This window comes from Drosophila arizonae, chromosome 4, assembly GCF_054131065.1.
Source record: "Drosophila arizonae isolate 15081-1271.41 chromosome 4, UAZ_ARI_1.0, whole genome shotgun sequence".
Lineage (NCBI taxonomy): Eukaryota > Metazoa > Arthropoda > Insecta > Diptera > Drosophilidae > Drosophila > Drosophila arizonae.
The window spans coordinates 20,172,758-20,199,743 of NC_142924.1; the positions used below are offsets into that span (position 1 = coordinate 20,172,758).

The following is a 26,986-nucleotide window of genomic DNA, read 5'->3' on the forward strand; positions in this document are numbered from 1 at the left end:
TGTACTTTGGTTTTTAAAACAATTTATTTTTGAACTATACAATTTTGTAAAACGGAGATATTGCTCTATCGATAGATTTGATATGGTTGAGCGAAACTATCAAAACTACCGATAGGTTTCTAGCTCTGTAACATGGTAGACGGAATCTGATATATATATTTAAACCTATTTCACTTTCAAATTTATCGAGTGGTCATCATTAAAAGCTCTAAAGTGGCGCCCAGTCAATGTTCGTCGCCTGTGGTTGTGGCATCATCATCGACGGTATCCTCGATCCGGAGTTCTTAAATCCTCGCCGCTGCTGCTGCTGTTGTTGTTGCTCCTGTTGTTGCTGCTGCTGCAGCTGTTGTTGGGACATATAAGGCGGACTGGCGTGGCCCGGAGATGGTGGCCTTGTGGGCGAGAAAGATATGAACGAATTAAGTCCACTGGGGCCGCTGCTGTTCACGTACTGATTGTATCCCATCCAAGGCTTGACCTGTTCTTCGCCTTCCGGCTGGAATGGCGCTACATCTCCGGCCATGAAGCGATCGTCTTTCTTCGTGGCGTCTTTGGGCGCTGATTGGCTTTTCGGTGATTTGTTACCATCCTTCTTTGAGTTTGGTTTTGACTGCTGAGACTTGGCTGGCAAGGGGCAGCAAGCACCGGCGGAATTGCTACAGCCATTGGAGCAGCCGTTGGAACAGCCATTGGAGCAGCAGCAGCTATTGTACCAGCAATAGCGACCCGTATAAGCATTATAGTAGCAGGCGCGTCGTGGCCACCGACAGCAGCCAGACGTACAACCGGAGCCATTGGCATTGTTGTTATCATCTCCGACATTGTCAGCTCCACCCTCAATATTCCTGTTCTGTGAGCTATGCACGGAATTTATCAATGAACATGGGATTCGCTGGATTCTGATTCGCAACTTACTTTCCACGGATTTCCGTATTGCAACCACAGTTGCGCATAGTGCGTGGTACGCATTCGTTTTGGGGTCTGTATTCGGGTCCACTATTGCCATAGCCGGCAGCAGGATTGTATTCTTGGGCGCCTTGATTATTACCTTTGGCATTTTGCCCGGCATTGTCTCTACCCTTGGTGGACATTGTAATTGGCAGCAAGAGATAACAGCTTTCCGGTGGACGTGGAACTTGCAGCGAGTTACAAATGCTGCCAAATAAAATGTCAACACATGAGCAATATATTACTCCAAAGAGGGGCTATTTCATTGTAGGTGCTAAGGTAATTTTTCAGATTTTTTTTTTACTGATATTGACTGAGCTTTTTTTGTGTGTGTGTGTGTTGTGAGCTGTGTTGTGTGTTGTGCCGAATGAGTGTAGAATTGAGACTGCTGCTATATAGATGTGTGTCTGACACATAACTCACCGCGTCATGAGATCAGGACTCGCATTGCAGCAGTTGACAACTTGAATCTCATTGTTACCCTGTCGTTTGCCCTTATTATTGTTGCTGGGCTTGCCGAACTTATTCTTATCAGCCGACGGCGAGTTGGTGACCTTTCTGCCATCACCGGCACTATAGAAAGAGACATTGACATTGGCATTAAGAGTGATAAGAGCACCAATACTACTTACTTTTTGGAGGGCACCTTTTTGGTCGTAGGATAATCAGGTGTGGTCTTCTTTGCTGTATTGGGCCCTTTGCTGTTTGCACTGCAACAATTACAACAATCATTTTGCTTCGGGCCTGCGGATGCTGATCTCTTGTCGCCTCGCTGCCATAGGACTTTGTCCACGCCTTTGTCTTGGGTATAGCTGTTGGTTTTTCTGACTTTGTTCTTGGCCTTGCCAAGGGCATTAGTGCTCGAGGTTTTATTCTTGCCCTTGGATTTGCCTAAGCTGATCCCCGATGAGGTTTTCTTTGGCGTACTTTGCATATCTGGCCATGAAGGACAGGGTGGACAGCTGCATCTGCTTAGGAGCAATTGGGGATCTGATCCAAACTGTATATTAGGAGCAAACGGGTTATTCATTCCTGGCAGTGGAAATGATGCTGGTATAGATTGAGGACCGGGTAATCGCGGTGCTGATTGGATTGGGTTCCATAATTCCCTGCCTGTACAGGGATCAAAGGGTGGGCATTTCTTGCTAGGTAAACCAGCCGGTCGAAGTCTCTGTAATGACGGGTCAGCATCTATAGGATTCAGTGGATTCATTGGAGCGGGATTTAATTGATTCACAAAAACATCAGGGGAAGACCACACCGATGGAAATTCAGGAAAACCAGTTAGCTGACCACAACATTTGCAGACGGGGGGATACTCAAAGTTAGGTGGCTCACAAGTATTACATCCAACATCTTTGCATTGACAACACTTTTTTTTATTGGGACAAGTTTTGGGTTTTGCTTTCGGCTTTGGTTTCACACGACTGGTCAGAAAGCTGGGCACCACCACATTTGAGAATTTTAGCTCATCATAATTCTTTTGAGACGCATTGGACTGGGGAAAGCTGAGACAATCAAGAATGTAAAATACCAGAAATAATTACATGAATTAAAATTCCACTTACCCTTTACCTTGATTAGGAGACACACTAGAATATATGGATATTAATCAAGAAAATTTACCAACATAAGTTATAAGAAAAAATTGCAATAGAATTTGACTTACCCATTATCTTGAAATGGAGCCCCACTGGAATGCGAAGAGGTAAAGCAAGAAAATTTACCAATATATGTTATAAGAAAATATTGCAAAAGAATTTAAATTACCCAATATCCTGATATGGAGACCCACTAGAATTCAGAAAGCTGAAATAAGAAAAAATTTATGAATACAAGCTATGCGAAAAAACTACAGTACAATTTGACTTACCTACTACCTTGATAAGGAGATCCCCCACTGGAATTCATAAAGCTAAAACAAGAAAATTTACCAATGTTAGTAATGCAATAAATTGCAGTATAATATTACCTACCCACTACCTTGATTAGCAGGCACCCCAGAATTCAGAAAGCTAACAGAAGAAAACTGACCAATATAAGTTATCATGTAACATTGCAGCAGAATTTTGTTTACCTATTATCTTGATGAGAGCCAACAGGATTCAGGAGGCTAAAACAAGAGAATATAAGTAAAAGCCACCTCGACTTCCCGTGGAATTTAACTTACCTATTATCTTCATAAGGAGACCCAACAGGATTCAGAAGGCTAAAGCAAGAGAATTGGCAAATATAAGTAAAAAGAACCTCGAGTTCCCGTAGAATCTGACTTACCTATTATCTTCGTAAGGAGGCCCACCACAATCCGGAAAGCTAAAACAGTAAAATTTACCAATATAAGTCATAAGAAGAGATAAAATGAATTTGGCTTACCTATTTTCTTGATAAGGACAACTAAAATTACTTATTAGAAAAAATAAAAAAATAAATAAGTAAAAAAAAAAGTCATCAAAATGAATGAACTTGAAGAACTCACTTCTCCGTATAACAGGCACACATTTTAAAAGCAATTTGTCCACCTAAAAGTTCATTGTAAGAAACATTAACTCATAATTTTTTTCTAAGATAAAAATAAATAAATATTTGATGTTTAGATCAAGGTTTGTTTCCATAATGCTACAGATATTTCTGGAGCTTGAAAAGCCTCTAAAATTATTATGACTATAAGAAATGAATGTTTACGTTTCTATTTATGGAGTGAATTAAAAGAGAAGTTGGATTATTTAAATTCCATTTTCTAATTGATAGTAAGAAATCGATAATTAACTATATGTATACTAAATTGGATTCTCGAATAACATAAATAGAAATGATTTATATATATTTTATATAGCAGTCAATGATCTATAATAGCTCTAGTGCATATGGGATATAGGAATGTGAAGACTCTTCTCTGTATTCACAGTACTTTTGTGTTGGTTAGATATTCTGCATAAGTTCGCCTGATTGACTTGACATTTCAAAATATGTTTCCAACACATCAAAGTTGTTTATTGAAATTCTGTAATGTGGTAGCAAAGTAAATTAGGGCGGAAGTGTTGTTGAATTCGGTTGCATGCGGTCAACAAAATGCGCAGAAATGTTAGCAGAAGCCAAGCAAGAAGTCGTAGTCCAATGTGGTACAACGCAGCTGCTCACTATGCACTGAAGGGCTGCCTTGCTGCTAATCCTTTGACAGCCAACCAAAGCCGGGATCCTTTAAGGTGCATGGCCGGACAGACCAACCAATTTCTATCGCCTCAATACCCGTCGAGAAACAGGAGTAGTTCGCCTCAACGGCGTCGCCTACTCAGCAGTTCCACGAGAAATGTGTTCTTGGCACCCAGGACTAGACCACAAACAAAGTTCCGCACAGAAGCGCCGTATGTGGTGGATATGCAACGACCAATTCATAACTATGAGGCGTTGGAGATAAGTCGAAGTTTTTGTACGAATGGCAACGAACAAGAGTTGGCTAAAAATCAGGAGGAAAAGTTACAAAATGTTGCGTCATTGGAGAGATCAGGCTCCAGGGATATGTTGACATCAGATGCGTTACCACTGATTATGGTGGATGCACAGGTAAAGAGAAGAAAGCCCTCAAAGACAACACAGAGTGTCAAAAAAATGCGCTCTTCGAAAGCGTCAATCACTAGCAAGGAAAGAGATGAACTAGAGCAGCAGACCAAACTTACCAAAAACGATGTAGAGCCAGAGGTTGCCGAGGCAGAGGAAGCAGAACCAGAGGAGGCCGAGGCAGAGGAAGCAGAAGCGGAGGAAGCAGAGGCGGATGCTGAGGCCGCTGGCGTCATCGAATACAAAGCGGAAACACAAACCGAAACCGAAGTAGAGCCAGATGCAACAACAGCTCAGGATCCACTGGTGAATAATTTGGATTTTAGTCAAACATTGAAATGTGAATGTCCAGGATTTCATGATCCCAAAAGTCCAGTGAATGTGCGTGAAGAGATCGGAAATGAGATGAGCGTGGTAGCTGCTTGTGAGCTAACCGAGGAGAAATATATATGGTAAATGTGTTCTGTAATTTCAATTTAGAAATATACTCATGGATATCCCTGTATAGCTTTGACAGTGCCGACATGAACCAGAGGAACTTAGAGGAGCTCGATTTGGAGCAAAGCAGCTTCTGGCGACCCGCTCCAACATTCTACATGTCGTCATTCATGTCGCCCGGTCAGCTGGGAAAGACATCCTGCATCAATGCGAACCAGCCAACGAACTGCGGATGTCAGCAGTGCCAGACCCAGTCAAACAGCAGAATGAATAGTGGCTGTCCGTGTAGCAATTGTGGCTGGAGCAGGCCGGCGTGCATGCCACAGCAACACAACGGCTATGCGGGCCCACAGATGCAGCCCAGCTCATGCTGCAACATGACCGGCCATCAGAGGCCATCCGTGCCAGTGCTCCACCAGGTGCCGGTTCAGAGTAACCCAGCCGGTCTGACGGAAATGTTGGCCCAGCAACTGCAGACGCAAATGAAACAGGCTCAGGCTCACATCGATCAGGTTCAAATGCAATTGAACAAAGTCTGCGCCACAAAGCGAATGTGGGCGCTGCCTCATACGACGAATGACAGAGAGCAGGACGCCTGTTGCACTTCGAAGGCGAATCAAATCGATAGAAATCCTCCACTGTTAGCGGACATCGAAGAGACACCGCCAAGACATTCAGTGCCGTGTGTCAGGCAGCCTCCGGTTTTAGCCTTTGGTTTCTATGCCATGAACGATGAAAATAAGCCATGCACGCCGTACTTCAATGCAGCAGGTTTAGCGCAACACCAACGAATATATACGCCGCAACAGAATCCAATGCCATTTTCACAACAGCAACAATTTCCGCCGCTGCAGCAGCAGCAACAGTCGCAGCTACCGGGCAATCAACATAGACAACCCTGTTGCCGGCAGCGTTATGCCAAGATGCGTTTCATGATGCCACGCTGCTGGCCGGGTGGCCAATAGGGCGCCTGGCAACTGGCAGGCTTTACCCACGAAAAGGGGTTCGTAAGGTAGCGTGCCGTGTACAGCGAGAGGGGAGTGCAACAGCGGCCCTATGTATAAGGTACGGTACGTTACAGACTCGATTTAACGGAGAGCTTCACCCAGATTTGGGCTACATTCAATTTGGGCTACATTCAATTTGGTCAATGCATCCGTTTCGAATGTATCACAAAATTTGTCCAGTATGAATAAAAGTAATTTACGTAGTGGTGGGCTTGCAGAAGGAATTACCTCAACATGACGATGATGTCGTTAAACATCATGAATTGATAATGCTGTCAATCGTTTCAAATATTTTCAAATAATTTCGGTACAAAATTTTGGGTTTTCCTTTCGATTTGTGAACTTTTTGCTTATGTGAATGGGATTGACGACATATTTTGTTTGAATTACAGATTTTTTGTTGAAAAGCTAGCTGGAAAGGCTTTTTAAAGAAAATGTATAATTCGAATGCAATAGGTTCCTGTCCACAGGAAGGGTGCAACTGCTCCCGCTGTTGCTTCCTTAGGCAAAAGTCTTATGCACATCGAATGGCAAGCCACACGGACAAATCCTCTAAAAACGGACAGATGTCTTCTAATTGCCCTAAAACTATTTCCAATAACGCTTCGACAAAGCAAAAGACAACGAAATGTTACTGTAGAGCAACACGAACATTAACTGTTTTTCCGATTAAATGTAATGATTTATCAAATTCTAAGGACACTAACGCAATGAAATGTGCAAATATTTACACTGAAAGTATAGTCCATAAATCATCTGAATCTCCGTGTAAAAATCCATCTGTTGATATTAAAATTGAAAACACGAGAGAGATGGAATTTCAAAGCATCGCTTCGAATGCGGCATCATCAGAGCCCGCCTTACCTCTAACAGTTCCCAGCGAAAACTTAGTGGAGGATGCTGAAAGAATAGGATCTCTGTCATCACATCTAACAGCTCTAAACGAAGAAAAAGTGGAGACCATTACGAGCATAAGGAGTATGTCGGCACCACCGATAGATCTAACAAATGGAACCGCTTTAAGAATAGGGTCTAAGTCGTCTGGTCTAACAGAACCAAACGGAGAGGTGGTGCAGGCCGGCTCGAAAAAGGGGTCGTCGAAGTCGTCCGGTCTAACAGTTCCTAACGGAGAAATATTTCCCATATCAAGAATGCAGTCCAAGACGTCAGAGCCAGTAGAATCTACAAAAGGATCAGAGGAGGTCGCTTCAAGAATGGGGTCTAAGTCGTCTGATTCAACAACGCTTAACGGAGAGTTGGTGAAAGGCGCTTCGTATTATGTTACAGCTTCAGAAGGGTTAATAGAGATTGATTCAGAAATTGGTTCAAAGTTGACAACTCTAAAGGCTCTTGGTGATAAAACAGAGAAGACCGATTCCGTAATTTGGTGTAAGTCGTCACCAACAAAAGCTTGCCATGGAAAAATAGTGGAGACAACTGCGGGAACGTTCTCGTGTTCGTCACCGCCAAGAGAGTCTACTAAAGGATCAGCTGAGCTAGCATCGAGAACGTACTCGCAGTCGTCACCTCTAATAATTCCTAAAGAACGACGAGCAGACACTAACTCAGCAAACCGAAGTAGGTTGATTCCTTCAACAACTTCCAACAGAGAGTCGGTAGAGGTCAATTCCAAAAGTGGCTGTAAAGCGTTGCCGCTGTCCAACAGATGTTTCTGTTCGGCACCTCGCAAAGGTAGATTGGAGACATCTGACAAAAAATCAAGAAGTGATGCAAAGCCGCAGTTTAACAGTCGATCGAACGCTTTGGAATCCTTGAAAAGATCTACCCGAGAGCCTCCAACAATGGCAACACAAAAACCAATCAAATCAATCAATAATAATAATAATAATAAGCCTACAGCATTTGGCAATAATTTAAAACTTTTCGAAGATCTAAAGCGCTATTTAAATGAGAAATGTTTTTGTGGGTTTCCTTTCAACTCCAAGTCATTAAAGCAACCACAAAAATCCGAAGAAATCAAGCCAAAACACAATAAATCGAAGAGTGAGCAGCTAGCGAAGATTAAACCCAAGACGAAGCCCAAGAAACTGAAGAAGAAAGCTCCTCAATCTCTTCCCCCTTCTGTGCCGACTACCGAGCCACCAGCAAAGCCTGGTCCGATGACTGATATGTGGTAAGTATTGAGAATGGTGTTTGTATCGTTGAATTCAATAATACACGCTCTTTGTTCTGAAATAGCTTTGAATGCAATGTGCCTATGAGAGTTTGCATCCCCATTTCCAAATGTATTGAATGTTTTTGTAACATGGGTACGAAGCTTTTCGCAACAAGCGATATGACGAAGCTACAGCCTGATCAATGTGCCGGGGCCTTGGTTAAGGCAGCTGACCACATGTCCTCTCCTGCACCATCGATTGAGTCGGCTTGCAAATTGTGCATCACATTGTGTCCGGTGGGATGCTGTTCACTTACTATGCCGCTTGGAGGTATAACTCCTACTGCACCGCCCCCTGCTGCTGCAGACCCATCTCCAGACCCAACAAATCTTGCAAAGAAGGAGAAGCCCAAGTCGACTGTCTCAGAGAAAGCTTTGAAGAAAAAGAAAAAAGTAGTGAAACCTATAGAATTACCGAGGCAACCAAAGGATATACCAAGGCAACCAAGGGAAATACCAATTCAACCGAAGGAGTTCAGAAGGCAACCGAAGGAATTTGTAAGGAAACCGAAGGAATTTTCAACACAGTATGGAACTTGCAGCTATTGTAGAAAGGCCCCACAAAAGAATCAGAATTATTGGAACTCAGACAATGATGAAAACATATCCAGTATATTAGATTTAAAGAAAACTGCTGATCGAACTCCACCAAACTCTGTTGTAACAATGGCATCCAAAATAAAAAGTCAAGAAATGATTCAGATCGATAACTCAAACTTAGACAATAATAATAAAAAGTATACTTGGCCAATCCCAGTTCCTGCAACTCTGAGTAAGAAAACGAAGAAAAGCCAGCAGATGAAGACAATATCATCCTCATACATAGAAAAAGAATCATCGCATGATGCATTATCTGAGGTAAAGATAGCAACCAATCGAGAGCTATTAACTTCTAAGCAGATAGCTGATCCTCCATGTGTTGGAGCTCGCATAAAGCTATCAAGCTGTGAAGGGATAACAGATCCTTCATGTGGTGGAAGCTCTGAGCAGATAACAGATCTGTCATTCGGTGGACCTCAAAATCAAAGAAGCCGCAGTAAACTTTCTAAAGAGAAGCCCAAAAATAATAGTTCCTCATCATTCCAAGGTTCACAAGCAAGTTCACTCAAATCTGAAGCTCTTAAGGACCTATTGACTTCCATTAAAGAACCAATAATAAATAATGTTGATGCCAATGAGAAATCGAGCAGAAACAAGACAAATAACCAAAAGCAATCCGAGGAGTCACAGAAACTTGTCGCTCAGCTGGTTCGCAGGTGCAACTCGCAATGTGAAAAAACATTCTTAGCTACTCAAGAGATTTTGAAACGTATTAACGATGTAGGCAATAGTCGCATTGTTGACAAAGGTAAATCAAATAATTCTATCTATGGCGAGAGGCAAAAAGAAGAGAGTGCAGACAGGTCAAGTGTGGATAAATCAGCTAATAAGTCAATGAGCCAAATACCCCTGCAATGTCATTCATCATGCCAAACAAATGATGAAGCTGATCTGAATTCTTTGAACAGCGAATGTAGAAAATGCCATCTCGTTAAAAATTCGCTGAATCTTAAGCTCTCTCGCTTGAAGCAGGACAATAGTGAATATCCTCCCACTTTGGTAGAATATAATGTGGAGGCAATTACACGTTGCCCCAGCAAGGCGGACGTTGACTCCAAGGCGAGCTTGATGTGTGATCTTCAAGACTTGAATGAATCGAATATAGAAGATATGATGCAAGACATGAAAAAATGTTGCAATCAGACGCAGTCAAAGTAAGTCTTTATTTGAAAAAAAAAAGTAAATACATAAATAAAAAAAATTAATTTTCAGTTCGAAACTTCCGCTGTTACTTTTGCCTTTTCCGCTGAACGGAGAAACAGATGGAAACATGGGCACCATTTGTCAACCAGATGAATGGTAAGTTTGAACTCGTTTACTTTTACTGTTCATAATATGAGGTACTGCCCCCTAAAAATAGGCAAGAGATTGATGAAAGCCAGTTACCAAATATTTTAAACAGCGTCAGTCAACGGCCGTCAGAGTGTTTGGATAATTCAAGCAATGGTCCACAGGCTGATAAGTCAGGTTTTAATAAGCAGAAAGATCCGTCAATTTGTGACGATAAGGAAAACGTCATACAAACATCCTTCAATGCAAGTGAAGCTCTAACAGAAGCTGATCAGGCCTCAGTCAAGTATGAATCCACTATAGCCACGGATTCAAAGGATGTCATAAATCAGATGAGATCAACTGAAGTCGATAAGCAGAACTACTCTCAAACATCATTAAATACGAGAGAGGCATTAGCAAAATCAGACCAGACTTCAGCCAAGTATGAGTCCACCTTAACCATAGCATCGACTGAAGTCGATAAGGAAAGCGACTATCAAATGTCGTTAAGTGCCAGTGAGGCTTTTGCAAAAGCAAATCAGACTTCAGCCAAGTATGAATCAACTAAAAAGACAGGTTCAAAGGGCGTCACAAATCAGATGGGATCACAGAACAGTTCAGTGGCCCCAATTAGATATAATTCTCGTCAAACATTCCCCAAGAACAAATGCTTAGATAATATCCAAACTACGAGAAATAGCTACTCCCAAACTGATGACAAACAAGCAATTCAATCGCAAAAAGATCGTAATGCATCCAAAGTGCCGGGGAAACGGGAGCTATTGCCAAATAAAACCCTTTATGATGCTGCTGAGAGACGTTCAGATCACAGAAAACCTTTCGAAGAAAGGGACAATCAAAGAAATCAAGCCGATGCAAGGGATAAAGATGTCGTCGTGCTTATGAACAAGCGTAAATTGCGAAGGACAAGCAGAGGGGTCACGGACATTGACGAACTGAAATCAAACATCGAGTGTCCACAGTGCCGCAGGAAGCTTGTTGCAGAAGCTGATTGTAATTTCAATGATAGAAGAGAACGACCGCAAATGTTGCAGCAGGAGCAACAGCTGAGACGGTTGCCGCAGGTGCAGCAACACCAATGGGGCAATGGCTATGCAACATTGGAACAATGTTATCAACAGCTGCAAGCGGATTATGGGCCGCAACAACAATTTCGGAGGATGATGCCACAGACAGTCCATCCGGCCGACATGCAACGTAACGGAGTTGCTAGAAATATTACAGATTCCTTCTATCAGGGCACTTTGTACAAATATGGCGTGCCGTGCATGCCCAGACAATACTCCAACCGTAATTAGGTAATAAATTGTAGACAACAGAAGTCGGATCAACCTTTGCTTTATTTAGTTCTTTTCCAATTTGTGTGACCAGGTGTAGCGACAGACGCGTCTGGTCAGCAATCGTGGCGGCGCTGTGGATGAGGAGGGCTTCAGTATCAAGCAGGTGCGTCCAAAGCGCGCCAAGAATACCTTTCCAGGCGCACAGCTGCCGCCCGCCCTGTTGCGCGCACAGTTAGCCTTCTGCTGCTGTGACGTGTCCAGCTTCTGCTCATCCTTGCGCTTGCTGCTGTAGGTCCTCATATGCCTGACAGTCGTTTGGGATGCGTTGGCATGCAGCTCCGTACCTGCCTTCTCCTGTATATCACAATATATATCCTCCTGTGGGTCCGCCAGTATATCCGCCTGTATATCCGCCTCAGTATCCCCGTGTAGGCTCGACTGTGTAGCCTCCTTAGATGGAGTCGTAGAACTCTCGCGCTGTAACTGCCATTTAGATGACTTTAGCTCTACCGTAGTTGATGGCTTGACATCTGAACAGCTCTTGTCACAGTGGCAGCCGTGTTGCTGTGGTTGCTGAGGCTGCTGAGGTTGCTGAGGTTGCTGCGGCTGCTTGGGTTGCTGCGACAGCTGTTGCTGTTGGCAATCGTTGCAGCGAGGGGTTATGCAAGAAGGGGGCTGCATCGGGCAGTGTAGGCAGTGCGGCGTGTTGCAGTTGGTCATGCTGACCGTTGGCGTTCTATAACACAGGCAAGGAGCCGTACAGGCTCCTACTGACTGCAATCTCTGTTGCAGTGCAAATGATTCAGGCGACGGCAACATGTGATGACTGCAATGGCCAGGTATCGCCGGTGCAAGGCCAAAGCCGAGCATGGTTTGAGCCATTGTTGGTTTCAACAAACAGCAGCTGCTGCAGCAATGGCCATAAGTTGCTGCTGGGCCAGGATGCTGCTGCTGTGCATAAGCTTGAAATTGTTGCTGCTGCTGGCAGCAGTGGCAGCGCATGCAACAGTTGCTGCAGCTACCAGCGGACTGCAGATATGGACAGCTTGCACAGATGTGAGCACAACTTGCAGCCGGCAGTTGTTGTGGCTGTTGCTGCTTTACAGGTTGCTGCTGTGCATTAATTGTGGATGCTTTGTGTGTGGCAACTGGCAGGAAGCTGATAGTCACCTGTGGCGTCGTGCCCGCCTCCGCCCTTCCACTGAGTGCTGCAGCACTCTCAGCAACAGTTGGCGTCTGCTTCAGCTTGGCCAGCTGAGCGGCGCACATCTCGCCCAGTCGCCGCAGCGATTTCACATTGGTGTTATTTCTATTGGCTGTGCACTGGCAGCAGGTGCACTCCGGCAACATGCAGCTGGCGTCTGTCGCCTGGCAGCCTCGACTCCTGCCCTTGTTGATCGTGCTCGTTCGCAGCGCGCACTTCAGCAGAAACTCGTCCGTCTGGGAGCCCATATGGGCGCTCATATCGGCGGGCGTTGTCTGCTGTTCGGCATGCGAGTGGCTGCTGGGGGCATGCAGCGTCTCCTCCACCCGTTTGCGTATCAGCGCATCCTCGAGCACCACAAAGCTGGGCTTGCCACGCAGCTTCTTATTGTAGCTCTTGACAAAGCGATCGTGCATTGTCTCCAAGGAACGCGCATCAATGCTAATGATGTCATTCGTCTCCCCACTGTTATCCACCTCGCCATCCGAACTCTCCTCGAGCAGCGCTATGCGTATGCGCTGTTTTCCCCTCTTCGACGACTTGGCAGAGACGTTGCGCATCTTCTTCGGGCTTCGGACTTGCTCGACCTGGTCGCTGGGCCGAACATCGATTTTACCATTATCGTCCACTGTTATCAGAAAGCTGCGTTTTCCATTATTCTGATTCGATTGACTGGCGTCATAGTCATTCGACTCATGCGCCACGGTGGGCATTCTTAAGTTTCTGATTTTTTGGGATCCGAAAAAAAAAAGTTTTTTGGTATGTGTATATAAAGTTTGTTATTAGAAGTTCACATCTGGATTTTGTTATGACCTCACGCTGTACAAAATTCCCGCCTACTTAACCGGAAGTGGTTGAGCTTTTCAATGTAGTAGGCCGAAGCCAGGAAAGATTTTGTATTATTGATAGTATTTGTAGCATAAAATGAGCAAAATTAGGTAAATATATGTATAGAAGTGATTTGTCACAACTGCCTCGCAGTCCGTTGTTGCAACTGAAGTGGGCGTGTAAGTGGGCTAGAGATCGCGTGCAGAAATGTTTTGTACTCAGAGCTGTGAGCATCATATCAATGCGACCTCATCCGGTCGAGTTTTGGGCTCGAATGGTGGGCAGCAGCAGCAGCAGCAACAGCAGCAGCAGGTGCAACAGGCGCAGCAGCAGCAAGGACAAGAGCAACAGCCAGAGCAACAAAATGTCAACAGGAGCTTTGCTCTGATACCAGCGCCAGGACTCGGGGCAGTTGCATCCCAGCTAGGCGTTTGCATTGTGACCGAGACTCCAGAGGGTTTAAGGTACAGCAGCAACAACTTCTCCAATATTTCTCTTTAATGGACATTTCATCTTTCTCTTAAAGCTTCGACTGCAATGTTCCATTGCCCAATTGTTACGACTTCGATACGGGCAACGAATCAATGTCAGTCAAAACTCCGCCGGGCAGCCCATTTTCCTTTCAACATATCGACAGCCCCTTCGAGGCGCCACTGCTGTACCAGGCGGCTGCGCAGCCGTGCCCGGAAGAGCAGCCACTGTCGAGGGACAGCCAGTACACGCAATTTGAGAATGACTGCCAAATGGATCGCTCACAGACCGGAAAGCCGCAGCAACAGGCAGCGGTGCATAACATGCAATCCCTACAGCAGATGCAGCCGCCACAATTTCATCTGCAACTGCCCATTTTGTTTGGCAGCATTCAATCTGCGCCTGCTCCGTGCACGCATCAACTGACTTCGTTTTGTGGTTTCTCCCAAACTATAGGCCAACAGCCTTGGCCACTGCAACAGCAGCAGCAACAGCCGCAGCAGCCTGCACAGTGCGAGTGTCCACAGCTGGAGCAGCAGCAACTCCCACAGCAACAGCAACAAGTGCAGCAACAACAACTGCCGCAGCAACTGCCACAGCTGCAGCCCTGCCAAATCCAGTTAATACCAACTTTTCTGGGTGATCAGTCAACAGTTGGAAGGAGCTTTGATCTGCCCTGTCGTATTATGGGAGTCCAAGGGACTGGCGCATGCACGAACCCAATGCAGCCCATATTTATCCTGGAAATCCTGCCCCAAGAGCGTGCCACGCAAGAAACTAAGGAGCTGAATCAACAAAGCTTGCCCATGCCAAGTATGTCCTCGGTCGCAAAGTGCGCAACAGAAACACCAAGGAAGTCAGCAACCTGGGCACCAATGAACACATCCTATCCGTGTACCTCATCACCACCAGCAACTCCTCCCAAATCGATATGCAAGAGAGTCGCCTCCAATGTAACGACTGTGAGCACTGGTCAAAAGTCTCGAAAGTCAGAGACTTGTTTTTCGCATCGGCTCTCGGGTTGTAGAACGCCAAATTCCTTGGCAAATAGAAATCGCAATGCAAAAGCAAGAGGAAATGCACTCGAAAATAGAAACGGAAATTCACAGAGCAATGGAAATGGCTTTGCACACAGAAGCGGAACCATCTTGGGAAGTAGAAATTGTAATGGAATTGGGAATAGATATGATAGTAAAGACGCTTACAGAACAGCCAATGGATGCACGATGGCAAATAGAAACGGGAATACCAATGCTTGTGGATATGGTAATGCAACCACCTATGGGCGGGCTAGTGCATATGGTCACGCAAGAGCCACTGCCAATTGTAGTGGAAATGAATGTACCAACAATGGCTGGTATCATCCACGCTGCTCTTATTGGCGTTATCCGGCGGGCGGTCGTCAAAGCGGTGAATGGAACCAGAGATTCTAGAGGCTTACGCTTGAGATGCTGTCAAAAACCTCCATCCAGAAGGTAATAGTATCTATCCAATGAAATGAAATGCAAACTGAGTATACATATAAATAATTCAAATTTTTAAGAATCATATTCATAAGATAAGTCAATTGGTCAGCACCTCCTAAGTCTTTTTTCTGAACTAGTTGACTGGCTTCCTTAATCATTTAAGCAACAGTCAATTAATGTTGTAAAATGGGACATAGGAAAATCTGCTTCTTTTGATTAATATAAAAATAATCGTGTCTTAATAATCTTATAGAGTTTCATACAACTAAATTATAAAATTCAATTACGTAAAGTCGGACACATTCGACTGCTTCGCATTCATTCACGGTCCAGCAATTTAATTTATTAAAAAATCAATGTTGTACATTTTGACACGCCTACAATAGGCGAGGCAGTTGAGCAGGAGTTTATCTTGTTCATCACGTGATTTATATTATTATTTATTACCTTAATCGACTGCTGTCAAGCATTGATCGAATGGAAAAAGCTATCAAAGTGTGAATATCTGTAACAAAATATAAGTAAATCAAAGACCACAGCTAATGCTTAAAAAAATATTAACATAAATATATATATGCATACATTTATGTACACACATATAAAAATACTCGCAATAATAATTGTAATAGGAACACTGCTCTCATTCAAAGCACTTATAGCATAAACAACAGATCACAAATAGAGTAATTAGCTATAATTAGTCTATAGTTAGGAATTGTTTGACTCCATATCGTTCAGATAATTGGAGACATAGTTGCTCATAATGGACGTTATCGCAGTTTGCTCAATTGCCGGATTCAACGAGCTCCTGCCACCAGGAGTCGGAGTTTCAGTCAGCGTAACATGATGGCCAGTTGCCATTATATTGCTTGTGGTTGTTGCCGTAGCAAAGCTTGGGTAGTTTGTTCTGCAAGGATTCACAAGGCCATTCGATGTGGATTGAAGTGGATGCGGAGTGCTGCATCTGTCCAGCGTGTGTCGATGTGGCAGAATGCTATCGCTGTAGGATTGGAATTCATTTGAGCGAACTGTCACCGGAGGTTGCATGTAGACAACTTGCGGCGGTGCTGGCAAGAGTCGGCGCTGTCCCTTCAGCTGTGAACCTGGCGACTTGGACCTGGCTACGCACTGTGCAAATGCATCCTGAAAGCATTGCAAACGCGGTTGATAGGCGGGTGGCGGCAAACGTGGAAGGAAAGGCTGTTGTTGTTGTTGTTGTTGACTGAATCCGAATTGCAGTTGCTGCTGCTGCTGCTGCTGTTGCTGCTGCATCTGTTGCTGTTGCTGCTGTTGTTGTTGTTGCTGGTATTCGTATTGTTGTCGCTGCCATTGCAATGACCGCGAACATTCCTGCAGCTGGTGCTGCTTTTTAGCAATGCGCTCTTGCAGGCTATTTAGTTCAGCATCCAGCTGTCTTTTTATTTCGTTCTTATGGGCCTGAATAGTCTCCTCTTGCTTTTTGCTCTCGATCATTTTAATCATGAATTTTCTATGATAGTCAGCATGTTCGCGTTCACAAATCAGCCGATTCGCATGGATCTCCTTGAGTGCCTTGCTAAATTCCTTGAGCTGCTTATCCTCATGGCCTTTCAGTTTCTGATACTGTGCATTGAGCTGGCTCAACTCCTTTTGACCCGCTTCTAAATATTGCTTTTGAAAGTAATTTTGCTGCTGCTGTAACTGCAAAGCTTGCGCTTGCGCTTGAGCCTGAGCCTGAGCTTGCGTCTGCGCCTGCGCTTCCGCCTCCACCTGCTGCTGCCAGTCATGTAACTGTTGTTGTTGTTGATGCTGCTGCTGCTGCTGCTGCCAGTTATGTAACAACTGTTGCTGTGCAGTTGGCTGCGAGTAATCATACTTATCAAAGCTATCTTTATTCCACTGCTGCATATAATCGGCTCGCTCTATATGCTGTTGCATATTTTCATTCGACAACAGATTGTTGTTGTTGACGATAGTAGATTGCAGTTGGTTGCCAGGATAAAGGGGCGGCAAGACAGTGTCTGGCATCAGGTGTGGCGTCTCACTGGACGCATAACTTGAGGTTGTGACTCGCTCAGTGGGCATTGCATACTGCCCATTAGGAATATATTGCATACTTTCAGCTGGCAACTGCTGCTGCGGCGACTCTTCTAGCTCCTCACATTGTTGCTCTGTAGCAGTATCGTAACATTGTTGTTGTAGCTCTGTATCTTCTGTATGCTCCAGTTGCTGTTGTTTCATTCTTTCTAGTATCTGGAATTCGTCTAGAGACACATCTGAAAAATTCTGAAACTGTCCATTGAGCTGCTCCTCTCGTTGTTCCACATGAACTGCGGCCGCTGTTGTTACCCCATTGAAGCCCACATTGGCCGACAAACTCATATGCTCCAGCTCCTCCACAACTCCCATTTTGATATCCTGCTCATTCCCGTCCGGATTGTGCCAACGTAAGAGTGGCATTTTGAACGGCTCTTGCTTGTCCACCAGCGGCTCTGGCTTGTCCAGCGGCTCATCTTCGCTCTTGGGCCTGCAAGTAGTCTAAATTAGGTACACACACATGCACATCGAAAGTACACTCTTTGCTCACTTTAACTCTAAGTTCGCAGCTTGACTAAGTTGACGATTGGAGACGACCTCTATGAACTCCTCGGTGCCATCCTCTTTGGAGCCGGATAAAGACGTATTGAGTATCTCTTCCAGTATGATGCAGCCCTCGTCATCGCTGTGTAGCTGATTTCTATTCGTATGCTCCAAGTTGAGGTTGGTCATGCTAAGAGCCTGGTTCAAGTCATCAAACTTATCTATCTCTGGGCTTTCGTTCGGCTCTTGCTTGATGTACAACTCTTCATTGCTGCTGTCTACTGAGATCTCGCATTTTTCTTTTGACGTTGTCTCGTCGGGTAGTTCTTTTGGAACTTCCATTAATTTCTTTGTTTTTTTCCTCTTCATTTGTTGGGCTACGTAACGCGCTCGACCCGATCCAACCGGAAATTTGAGCATTCTCATGCAGTAATCAGTGTTTTTACTAATTTGATCCAAAGACTGATATTTGCGCAGATAGAGCTTACCCCGAGCCAACTCTTTGGGTATAAACAGATTCTCATTGGAGTAGACGTTGGCCCGACGCTTCTTTGTTTCGGCTCTGGGTGAAGCGAAAGCATAGTTAGATAAATTTTTGTATACTTAATTTCCTTTAGAATAACTACATAGAAAGCGAGTGCCTTTCCTCCAGAACAAGTGGTCGCTCCTCACGCTCTTTCAGCCGATTCTCCTTCGCCTTGTTACACTCTTGCGCAGAATTATCATCTTCCTTGATTTGCCTATGCCACAAAATGTAATTATTTCTTCTGAATACGCGAGCAAAGTTTATATACGACTTACTCCAGGTCTGGTAGCTCTCCATTATTTGTTTCATGGCTCGAATCAGACTCTGCCTCTGACTCAAACTTTGAATCGTCCGCCGCCATATCCGTTTGACGACTGCTCTCATGCGACTCCATGCGTTTGTCTTTTATAGCACTTATCAATGTTTACAACAAACTCTCATTTAATAGCGAAGCTAATTCAATTGCAGGCTCTCCGATTTGGAAATCTGATTTTTGTTTACATTGGACTTGGCAAGCTTCGCACTGCTCGTTCCAACTTGTCCATCCACGCTAAAAGTAAAAAGAAAAGAAATACGACGTAAGCTCAGCTCTTCATATTTATATACACACATACATATGTATGTACATATATACATCTCGTATAACGGTTAATAAATTATTATTAATTATTGTAACCTGCTGCGACGTTTATTTTCTGCATTGTTCGCCCTCAAATTACCATCTTGTTGCTGTAAACTAAACACCAATTCGCGTCAATTCGCACACGTCAGCGTTTTGAGCTGCAGATCACAATACGCTTCTAATATGTTTATTAACATTAACTACCTTTATGAGGCAGAATTAGAACAGTTTATTTTAATATTTTAAACAAAATGAAGTCAATTCAATATTTATACATAGGTATGTTATTAAGCATTATAATTAGAAAATTATTTAAAGCCGATTTCGATGCCATTCTTTCATTATTGAAATATTTTTATTGTTTATTCAGGGTGCACATTATATTTGTTTCAGTTATCTTAAGTCGTATTTTTAATTTCCATTTGTAATTAGATAAACAATGATTTATAAGCTTAATTCTTTAACATGTGTAGGCTTATGTCAATTCGAAATGTTCACCGCCATTTGTATGTATACATATGTGTGAATGTATTTACATATGTATCTATGTATTTACATATGTATGTACATAAGTATTTCTGTACGTACAAAACTTTAGGTTTTTTTCTTGCGTTTCCCGCGAATTGGGCAATTAAGCATAATTTTGTTTGTTTACAATCGCGACTCGTTACTCTCAAGCGCAGACAAATAATAAACATAACGTTCCCTTTTGACAGGAGGTCCCGTTTGATTTTGGTTTCGGCTCTCGATGACGACGACGCCGACGCTGGCGCGACGAAATTTGAGTTGGCCGATACCGATAGAAAGCGAGCGTCGTGTTGCACCGCCGAAAACTGAATGAATGCAACGTTTTCTGTTATTATTATTATTTTTGCATTTCTACTTGTGTTAAAGGCGACGGAAACACCACCCGCCGGCCGTAAAATTATGGCACACTATACTTATAAAGTGAAACAAATAGTGGACTAAACATGTGAGCTGGATTCACCCGTTATACATACATACATACATACATATGTAGATCAAAGAGCTCAGATATTGCTATACAGCAATTCGTTCGTATTAGAATAACACCAACAACACAGGATTAACGGAGCTTGCCTAACGGTAAGGACACGTCAGCGTAATTCCTTTATGGCACATTCACCTGGCATACTCGTATGAATGTAGTTTTTTTCTTACGCGTAATTGTAATGTATTTCAAACGCCTTCGCCGCACCTGAGACACGTTGCAGCGTAGAAATGTCGGCCGTGTTAATTTTAAATGACAATTGTTTACTGTTCTATTAATAGCTATTCTATATTAAAACCGCTAAATGTGGCTAGGATGCGAAATAAAGATAAGTTGTCAAAGGCTTTGTCGACATAGCTGTCAAACTTGCAGTTGGAAATAGATTAAGATAAATTAAACGTCATATTTAACCATATACAATCATTAAATATAGTAAAACAAGTTTAATAAAAATAAATAAAATGTTATATCATCCCTTTTTCTTTTTATATATTCCTATGGTTAGAGATATATTCTAATTGAGCGGGTAAGCAAAAACTTTGAATTTTATTTAAAACTTATCGATTAGTCGATAACAAGGCAACAGCTATTGGCAGAGTTGGCAGCCCGATTCCCACCCGTATTTTCGTTTTCATTTTCTCTGGTCACATTGTCACTTAAAGAGTAGAAACAATTGGAAAATAATAATAAATTTACTGAAAACGTGGAAATTGTGCAATAAATATGGACAAATTAACGACAATTAGTGCTACGCTGTTCATGGCCGCCGATGTGTTCGCTATTGTTAGTCTAGCTCTGCCCGATTGGATAATTACAGAGGAAGCTGGTAGCCGCTGTTTAAAACACCAACAAAAGCTAAGCAATAATAATTTATTGTTTTTGTATATTGTAGGGGACATACGTCTTGGCCTAATGTGGACTTGCATGACGCTGTATAACCGCCCACAGGTTTGCTACACTCCAGATCTTCAGCCGGAATGGCTAATCGCGCTCGTTTGCATTTTCATCGGCTGCATTTGTATCACCACGACAATTATATTGCTGGCATCCAGCACTTGGGACCGCAACGTTATTCCATATGCTCGCTGGGTGGGCTTTGCTGCAATGGTTCTGTTCTGTATGGCAGCGGTTGTGTTTCCCCTGGGATTCCATATTGAGGAGATAGGCGGACAAGCGTATCAGCTGCCAAATACGTTTAAAATTGGCATATCATATATAATGTTTGTGCTAGCGCTGTGGATAACAGTTGTCTCAGAACTGTTTGCCGGTAAAGTCTGCTTGCCACACTTCTAAAGCGTACAGTCCATTGAATAGATTTACGTGTATATAGAGGACACCTAGTATTAAGGTTTTAAGTACAATTTGTTTACATATTTTCTGTGATTTGTTACATATTTTGTTTTTATGTGTACTGTTCATATCAATTTATTCAATAATTTTAAAAAAATATTTTTTAATGCTACTTGAACAACATAGAACTGTCCTGCGACGATTATTGAAATCTCGTTAGTATTTAAGTGTTTGATTTTTCTTTTGATTTATATACATACATATATATATTTATACTATATATAACATATAAAACTATACATTTCGGCTAGGCATTTACATTTACTAACAATTAAATAAACAAATAAAAAAAGAGTAATAAATCTGACATTTACTCACATTTAAAATATACAAATTTTAGATACTTTTCTTCACAACACTTTCGGTTTTAAATGTAAAAGACGGCGTACTTATGAACGGTCAAATGGCAACTGGATTATCGCCGCCTTTGCGCCTGCGTTGTGTCAATATGTAAAAAAGGCCGTCTTGAATAAAATATGAGATCCAGATTCAGATTCAGAAATACGACACGATAAGCAATGCTGAGCAAATGCATTGCCACGTATTCATTTTTAAAATTGTGCTGATGGAAGGCATTGCAACCGGACACCACTTGACGGCTGTCCACTTAGGGCATGAAGAATATAAATATAACTTAAAGATTTTTTGTGTACATACCAAGTGATCAGATTTTAGATGTGATAGTCATGCTCATACACCAACAGCTTGTAGTAGTTCTTGCTTAGAGTGTCCTCCTCCATCCAGCATAAAATTGCGAATATAAAGACCGTTGTTTGCCACGCGAACTGACATTTCAAACTAGTCAACATATCTTCAGCATTCTCCAGCCGCAGGCCATAAGTGGCCAAGTAAAGCTGATGATGGGCACGCAGTATTGAGACGAAACCAATCACGTATAAAACCAGCCAGAGACTCTTCGACAACCAGAAAATCTTAATCATCCACTTCCACAAGCGGTGATGAAACTCTTCGGTGGATAAAAATCGGAGACACAGCGAGTGCAGAGTATCACAGCCCATGCAGGCTAATGCGGCAGCTATTGCTGGCAGCGTGTACTGATACTCCCGTTCGTGGATCTCCAGGACTGGGTGTGTCGCATAAGGTATGCCCAAGAATGTCTTATACTGGTTGGTAAGCGTGTAAGGGCGCTTCGCCGTTATGTTGGCCAGATTCAGAAAACAGAGATACGCGACGAATAGCTTAAATATAAATTCGCAAACAAAACAGACATAATAAAACGAAATACTAGCTGTTCGGAGAACGATTTGACTTTACGTTAATTTTGTCTTGCAATAAATAAATATCTCAAGAAAACAATATTTACAATTAGATGGCGCACAGTGTTGTAACAAATTCTACTCTCTGACTGAAGACTTACAAGCAAACTTTACGTTAAGTTCAATTTCTGACACTTGCTCCAAAGCCAACTTCAATGTGTTGAATATAAGTATTTTTTATTCTTGGTACTAAACCAAGCCTAGTTAGTTTTATTTCTCGTTCATTGTAAGCCTCTAGTACAGAACCAGTGACTATGGGCGTCGCAACAAGTACTTGACAACGTTGGACAACGGAGATGAGCATAAAAGAGTGAAAGACGAGACTCGATGCTTTATATTCAAGTGTTATTTTGTTTCTAGTTCATCGTATGGAAAGGTATGGTCTTATATATGGTTATTTTGACTATCTATTTTTACATAGCCATAGCCTAAATAAATATAACAAGTTTTTAGTATGATCTGAGGGCTATCTTGTAACTGATAATGATGGGTTATTTGCTTACCGTCTGGTGCAACTGATGCCCCTTATACCTGGTATCCTAATATATTTAAAGTTATCTAAACTGTTGACTGTGGGATGAACGTAAACTCGCATATGAATGAAAACACTTCCTTGTCTTTTATTGTATATTTTATTTAATAAATAGTATTTGATAAAATTATTCAGTTACAATAATCGCATATTTTCTAAATAGCCAAACAACTTGAAATACTTATTAATATTTTTATTATATGTATTTATAAAAAAAAAGCACTGCACTATGTATGTGTAATTATTTTATATATATTTTTTTAACAAATTCAAATGAATATATATTTAATACATTCGTAAATATTTCGATTATTTTGTGGATATTTGTAAATCTTGATAGCAAATAGACAGATATGCATGCACACATTAATTTTCCATAGATAAGAAACAATCATCAGAATAGTGTGTATCGGAGGTATAGCTCATATTTGATGGGATATGTTCAGTTAGGGACTCTTTGACTCGCTCAGTTTGGATGTTATTTATTCAGAAAGAGTGGCACAATATCAAAAATTATTTGGTAAAAAAATATACAGTTACATAGATCGTTTGAGGTCTCCAACATTGCTAGAGCTCTGATGGCACATAGTTTGTTTAACTTTCGAAGATTAGAAATTAAATGGAGTGCTCCAATAGATAATAATAACAATAATAGAAAGATTGGCAATTAGTTCAAGCATCTATTGGAGCACCCACTCAATAAATAGGCTATGTCCTATAATAATGTGATTAATGTGTTGATTATTTACTTTGGGGTGGGCTAATTTGCATTTGTTATTTAAAGTTAGTTAGTTCTCTGTTCAGACGAGTATAGTTGTATTCCTTAAGCAATATTTTCTATATAATTATTCGCTGTTTAAGTGAGCTACGCAATTTGTGCTAAATAACAATTAAACATTAACTAAGACGAACACTTAATGCATATAATTCTTAATGTGCAACGCAAATTAAATGCTTAAAATTCATGAAATCACTTAAATAACATAGTTCCAACAGAAATAAATAACAACATGCCTTAACATAAATATGTATGTATGTATCTATACACAAATAGCATTTACTATTAACAAGAACGAATTGCGCGCTTTTTATTGGATCGCTTCCAATTACAATTTCCCATCGAAGGGTGTCTTTACAAAGTATGTGACTAGATTGCCTTTGCCCTTGACGTAGGTGAGGCCCCGGCATTCGCACTCATATCCGGCGGCCATTAATATCTTGGCTGTATTCTCCGTTGTCTGCCGCATATAAAAGAGTTTTGATGAGTGAGAGGCTGGGCCAGAAGGAGATGTCACTATTGTCACTCACCTGGAGTCGGCCCATGACGCCGCATGAGTCCATGCGGGACGCCACATTAACGGTGTTGCTCCATATATCGTACTGTGGCTTCTGGGCGCCAATCACGCCCGCAATCACCGGACCGTGATTCAGGCCGATGCGTAAGCGGAAGCGCTGGAACGACTCGCGATTAATTGAATCCAATATGGACATCAAAGCAATCGCAAATTCAACCAATATGACCACATTGTGCTCCTCGGTACGTTTCTCATCCTAAACGAAATTGCAGAAGATAAAAAACGAAAAAAACGAGTATGAACAAAAGTTACTCCACGTTGGCGTTTGGGTATTTTCATTATGCTCGTTGTCGCTTTTATTGGCCTGGTCAGCCGACGTGAAAGCCAATTGAGCGTATGCTGCCCAAAGTTTGGCTAATCCCTGCCCAATGCCAACCCTCATTTAGAATCCCTTTTTTTCCCTTACTTTTATTTTCTATTTTGTGAAGGGTCATTGTTTGATTTAACTGCTGGGTGCGCTTTGTGTGCGCCAACACGGTTTAATTAAACTACTAAATAGCGATTAAGAGACATTTAAACAGTAAATCAGATTCGAGCAGTCGAAATTGGTCTTTTGCCTGTGTCTCTCAAATGTGACCCAATTGAAATAAAATTGAGGAAATGCGGAATCAGATAGGAGCTATTAGCGAAGACTTAACTGACTAGTCCTTAGTAGCATCAGCTAAGAGTTAGTTAGTATCGATAGCTCTATTTTAATATAAAATATTAATTATAGTAAAATATACATGTATTTTATAAGCCCAACCCAGGGTTATTATATCGTATATTGACTACGATTTTATAGCTGCTTAAATGCATAGATTAACTTACCGCAAAGCTACGCGACTATTTATAGCATGCCAGGTAGTCGCAGTGTTGTTATTTATAGTATTAGTCAAGCGTTAAAGAAATATTAATTAATTTACATAGACATTCCAGAGTTTAAAGAAGCTTGGCAAAGTGCTGCAGCAACTTACCGTGGCGCCATCCTCCTTGCCGGGTCGCAGGCCAGATGCACACATATAGGTGCTGGCTATGGTTTTAATCTTTTCGATGCCACTGAATTTCGGTTTTAAGAGTAACTGCAAGAGAGGACAATTTTAATTAGACCTGCAAGACAACTGTTTACTCCCACACTCACCTTGTCGAAATCGCAAATGATCTCGTTCAACAGACGCAAGCACTCCAGGCCCTGCTTATTGACGTCTGTCTCATCGTAGAACTCCTTGTAGTTGGGTATGGAGGCAAACATGACGGCCACGCAGGAGTAGCTCTCGTGATACAGCTCCGTGGAGCGCTCCAGATGCAGAAAGTGGGTGGCCACGTGAGCCGGCAGAATGTTCTCCAGCAGAATCTGAGGGAATTTTATTGTGATGAATAAAGCAATTCACTTGCGATTTATGAGTCAACTTTACCTTATTGATGCCTCGCATTGTCTCGACCTCCTCCTGCTCCACCTTCAGCTTGGCCTTCCACAGAAAGTCGGTGCGTGCCACATATTCACCCTGACGATCCAGGGTATGCAGCACAGCAATCACCAGCAACAGCAGCAGGAAGCCTTTGACTTCCAGAGGGAGGCTAGCAGAGCAAAAAAAGGTTTAGTTCTAACTGTTCTCAACTGGATTTGGCCAGGACTCACCCATTGTTATAGTTGACCACATTGTAATGCACAAACAGATCGCTGTAGCCCAGCACAATCGTCTGTCCGATCAGGGCCAATATCATGGCAACCAGCTTGAGTATGAATCCCGATCTGAGGAAAGCCGAAATGGCCGCCAAGCTGACGGCGCAGCAGCAAAGGAATATGGGAGCTTTCGGTATGGCATTGGCAATATCCAGGGGTAGCATCTCGTCCGGCAGCGTGCTGTTGTTGAATGTATCGCTGCTGTTGGTACTGGTGGCATTACTCTCCCCATAGGACATATCGTCCGGCAGCGAGTAGTTGATCTATTATAAATGCTGGCTAAAGACCCGTTGGTTTACACATCGAAAAACCTCTTCCACTTACCACACTGAATACGGCACAGGACGAGATGAGTATGTTGACAATGATGAACATGGCCATGCGCAGAAAGCGACTGCTGGCCACCACCTGGCCGGGACCATTACGCTCCGTGCTCGAGGCATGCACATCCGGCACGGACATATTGCTCAAATAGAGAAACAATGCTAGGGATATGAAGCTGGCCAGCAACGAGCCCAGCATCGCCAGGTTCCTGTCATGGGGGGCATTCAAATCTGAGTTAAATAAATCGTTCTCGGTACTGGATCTCACCTACAGTTCAATAACAATCAGCTGCACCACGGCCAGCGAGAGGAAGAGCACGAAGGCGCATATCAGATCGAAGCGGAAGTGTGTATCCGGCTGCTCTCGGTACATGGCCTCCCGAGGCGTATTCCGGTACCACATGCTGAATGGCTTCAGCTCGGTGGGGGGCCCCAAGAAGTTAAAATTGAAACATTTACGCTCGGGCGGCAGCAAATTTGATTCAATCATGGCAATGCTCT

The 26,986-nt window shown here is 42.7% G+C and overlaps 8 protein-coding genes across 16 annotated transcripts in view; 4 read left to right on the top strand and 4 right to left on the bottom strand.

Moving 5' to 3' along the window:
- Positions 1–5: 5 nt before the first annotated feature.
- Positions 6–3,582, bottom strand: LOC108613708 (uncharacterized). 3 transcript variants are annotated; one of them, XM_089467239.1, is made up of 14 exons: positions 3,425–3,582; positions 3,322–3,351; positions 3,223–3,261; positions 3,119–3,157; positions 3,026–3,061; positions 2,925–2,963; positions 2,822–2,863; positions 2,719–2,757; positions 2,618–2,641; positions 2,517–2,540; positions 1,581–2,456; positions 1,372–1,521; positions 916–1,155; positions 6–857 (listed from the first exon to the last, which is right to left on the bottom strand). In XM_089467239.1, the coding sequence occupies exons 1-14, from the start codon at positions 3,445–3,447 to the stop codon at positions 209–211; spliced, it is 2,250 nt and encodes a 749-aa protein (XP_089323365.1). In that variant the 5' UTR covers positions 3,448–3,582; the 3' UTR covers positions 6–208. The 3 variants fall into 3 exon arrangements, with proteins under 3 accessions (XP_089323365.1, XP_089323366.1, XP_089323367.1); XM_089467240.1 differs by having other exon boundaries at positions 3,322–3,342; positions 3,425–3,580; XM_089467241.1 differs by lacking the exons at positions 3,223–3,261; positions 3,322–3,351; positions 3,425–3,582 and having other exon boundaries at positions 2,932–2,963; positions 3,119–3,155.
- Positions 3,583–3,851: 269 nt separating this feature from the next.
- On the top strand, positions 3,852–6,151 carry LOC108614295 (uncharacterized). Its single transcript, XM_018008348.2, has 2 exons — positions 3,852–4,955; positions 5,012–6,151. Exons 1-2 carry the CDS (start codon positions 4,018–4,020, stop codon positions 5,904–5,906), a joined length of 1,833 nt encoding a protein of 610 aa, XP_017863837.1. The 5' UTR covers positions 3,852–4,017; the 3' UTR covers positions 5,907–6,151.
- Positions 6,152–6,286: 135 nt separating this feature from the next.
- Positions 6,287–11,338, top strand: LOC108614293 (uncharacterized). Its single transcript, XM_018008346.2, has 4 exons — positions 6,287–8,082; positions 8,148–9,878; positions 9,937–10,023; positions 10,085–11,338. The coding sequence occupies exons 1-4, from the start codon at positions 6,383–6,385 to the stop codon at positions 11,313–11,315; spliced, it is 4,749 nt and encodes a 1,582-aa protein (XP_017863835.2). The 5' UTR covers positions 6,287–6,382; the 3' UTR covers positions 11,316–11,338.
- A 1-nt stretch (position 11,339) lies between these two features.
- On the bottom strand, positions 11,340–13,353 carry schuy (schumacher-levy). Its single transcript, XM_018008347.2, has one exon. It carries the CDS (start codon positions 13,212–13,214, stop codon positions 11,361–11,363), a length of 1,854 nt encoding a protein of 617 aa, XP_017863836.1. The 5' UTR covers positions 13,215–13,353; the 3' UTR covers positions 11,340–11,360.
- hale (hale-bopp) lies at positions 13,345–15,497 on the top strand. Its single transcript, XM_018008350.2, has 2 exons — positions 13,345–13,793; positions 13,856–15,497. Exons 1-2 carry the CDS (start codon positions 13,537–13,539, stop codon positions 15,231–15,233), a joined length of 1,635 nt encoding a protein of 544 aa, XP_017863839.1. The 5' UTR covers positions 13,345–13,536; the 3' UTR covers positions 15,234–15,497.
- Positions 15,498–15,587: 90 nt separating this feature from the next.
- LOC108612393 (uncharacterized) lies at positions 15,588–22,728 on the bottom strand. 3 transcript variants are annotated; one of them, XM_089467238.1, is made up of 6 exons: positions 21,993–22,728; positions 21,654–21,934; positions 18,627–18,901; positions 18,452–18,565; positions 17,833–18,387; positions 15,588–17,772 (listed from the first exon to the last, which is right to left on the bottom strand). In XM_089467238.1, exons 3-6 carry the CDS (start codon positions 18,743–18,745, stop codon positions 15,975–15,977), a joined length of 2,586 nt encoding a protein of 861 aa, XP_089323364.1. In that variant the 5' UTR covers positions 18,746–18,901; positions 21,654–21,934; positions 21,993–22,728; the 3' UTR covers positions 15,588–15,974. The 3 variants fall into 3 exon arrangements, with proteins under 3 accessions (XP_089323364.1, XP_089323363.1, XP_089323362.1); XM_089467237.1 differs by lacking the exons at positions 21,654–21,934; positions 21,993–22,728 and adding an exon at positions 20,156–20,553; XM_089467236.1 differs by lacking the exons at positions 21,654–21,934; positions 21,993–22,728 and adding an exon at positions 19,562–19,975.
- On the top strand, positions 20,671–21,463 carry LOC108614300 (uncharacterized protein C16orf52 homolog A). Its single transcript, XM_018008359.2, has 2 exons — positions 20,671–20,811; positions 20,878–21,463. Exons 1-2 carry the CDS (start codon positions 20,709–20,711, stop codon positions 21,276–21,278), a joined length of 504 nt encoding a protein of 167 aa, XP_017863848.1. The 5' UTR covers positions 20,671–20,708; the 3' UTR covers positions 21,279–21,463.
- Positions 22,729–24,200: 1,472 nt separating the features above from the next.
- The window catches only part of Ac76E (adenylate cyclase type 2 Ac76E), a 40,183-nt gene continuing 37,397 nt past the window's right edge, over positions 24,201–26,986 (bottom strand). For 4 of the 5 annotated variants that reach the window (XM_018008345.2, XM_018008343.2, XM_089466504.1 and 1 more), the window contains 9 exons: positions 26,758–26,984; positions 26,487–26,694; positions 26,118–26,425; positions 25,894–26,056; positions 25,620–25,832; positions 25,456–25,560; positions 25,310–25,324; positions 24,453–24,695; positions 24,201–24,382 (listed from right to left, as the gene is read on the bottom strand). In XM_018008345.2, the coding sequence (XP_017863834.1) occupies positions 24,251–24,382; positions 24,453–24,695; positions 25,310–25,324; positions 25,456–25,560; positions 25,620–25,832; positions 25,894–26,056; positions 26,118–26,425; positions 26,487–26,694; positions 26,758–26,984 (1,614 nt within the window). In that variant the 3' untranslated portion in view covers positions 24,201–24,250. The remainder of the gene's footprint in view (positions 24,383–24,452; positions 24,696–25,309; positions 25,325–25,455; positions 25,561–25,619; positions 25,833–25,893; positions 26,057–26,117; positions 26,426–26,486; positions 26,695–26,757; positions 26,985–26,986) is intronic. The other variant, XM_018008344.2, reaches the window with a different exon arrangement.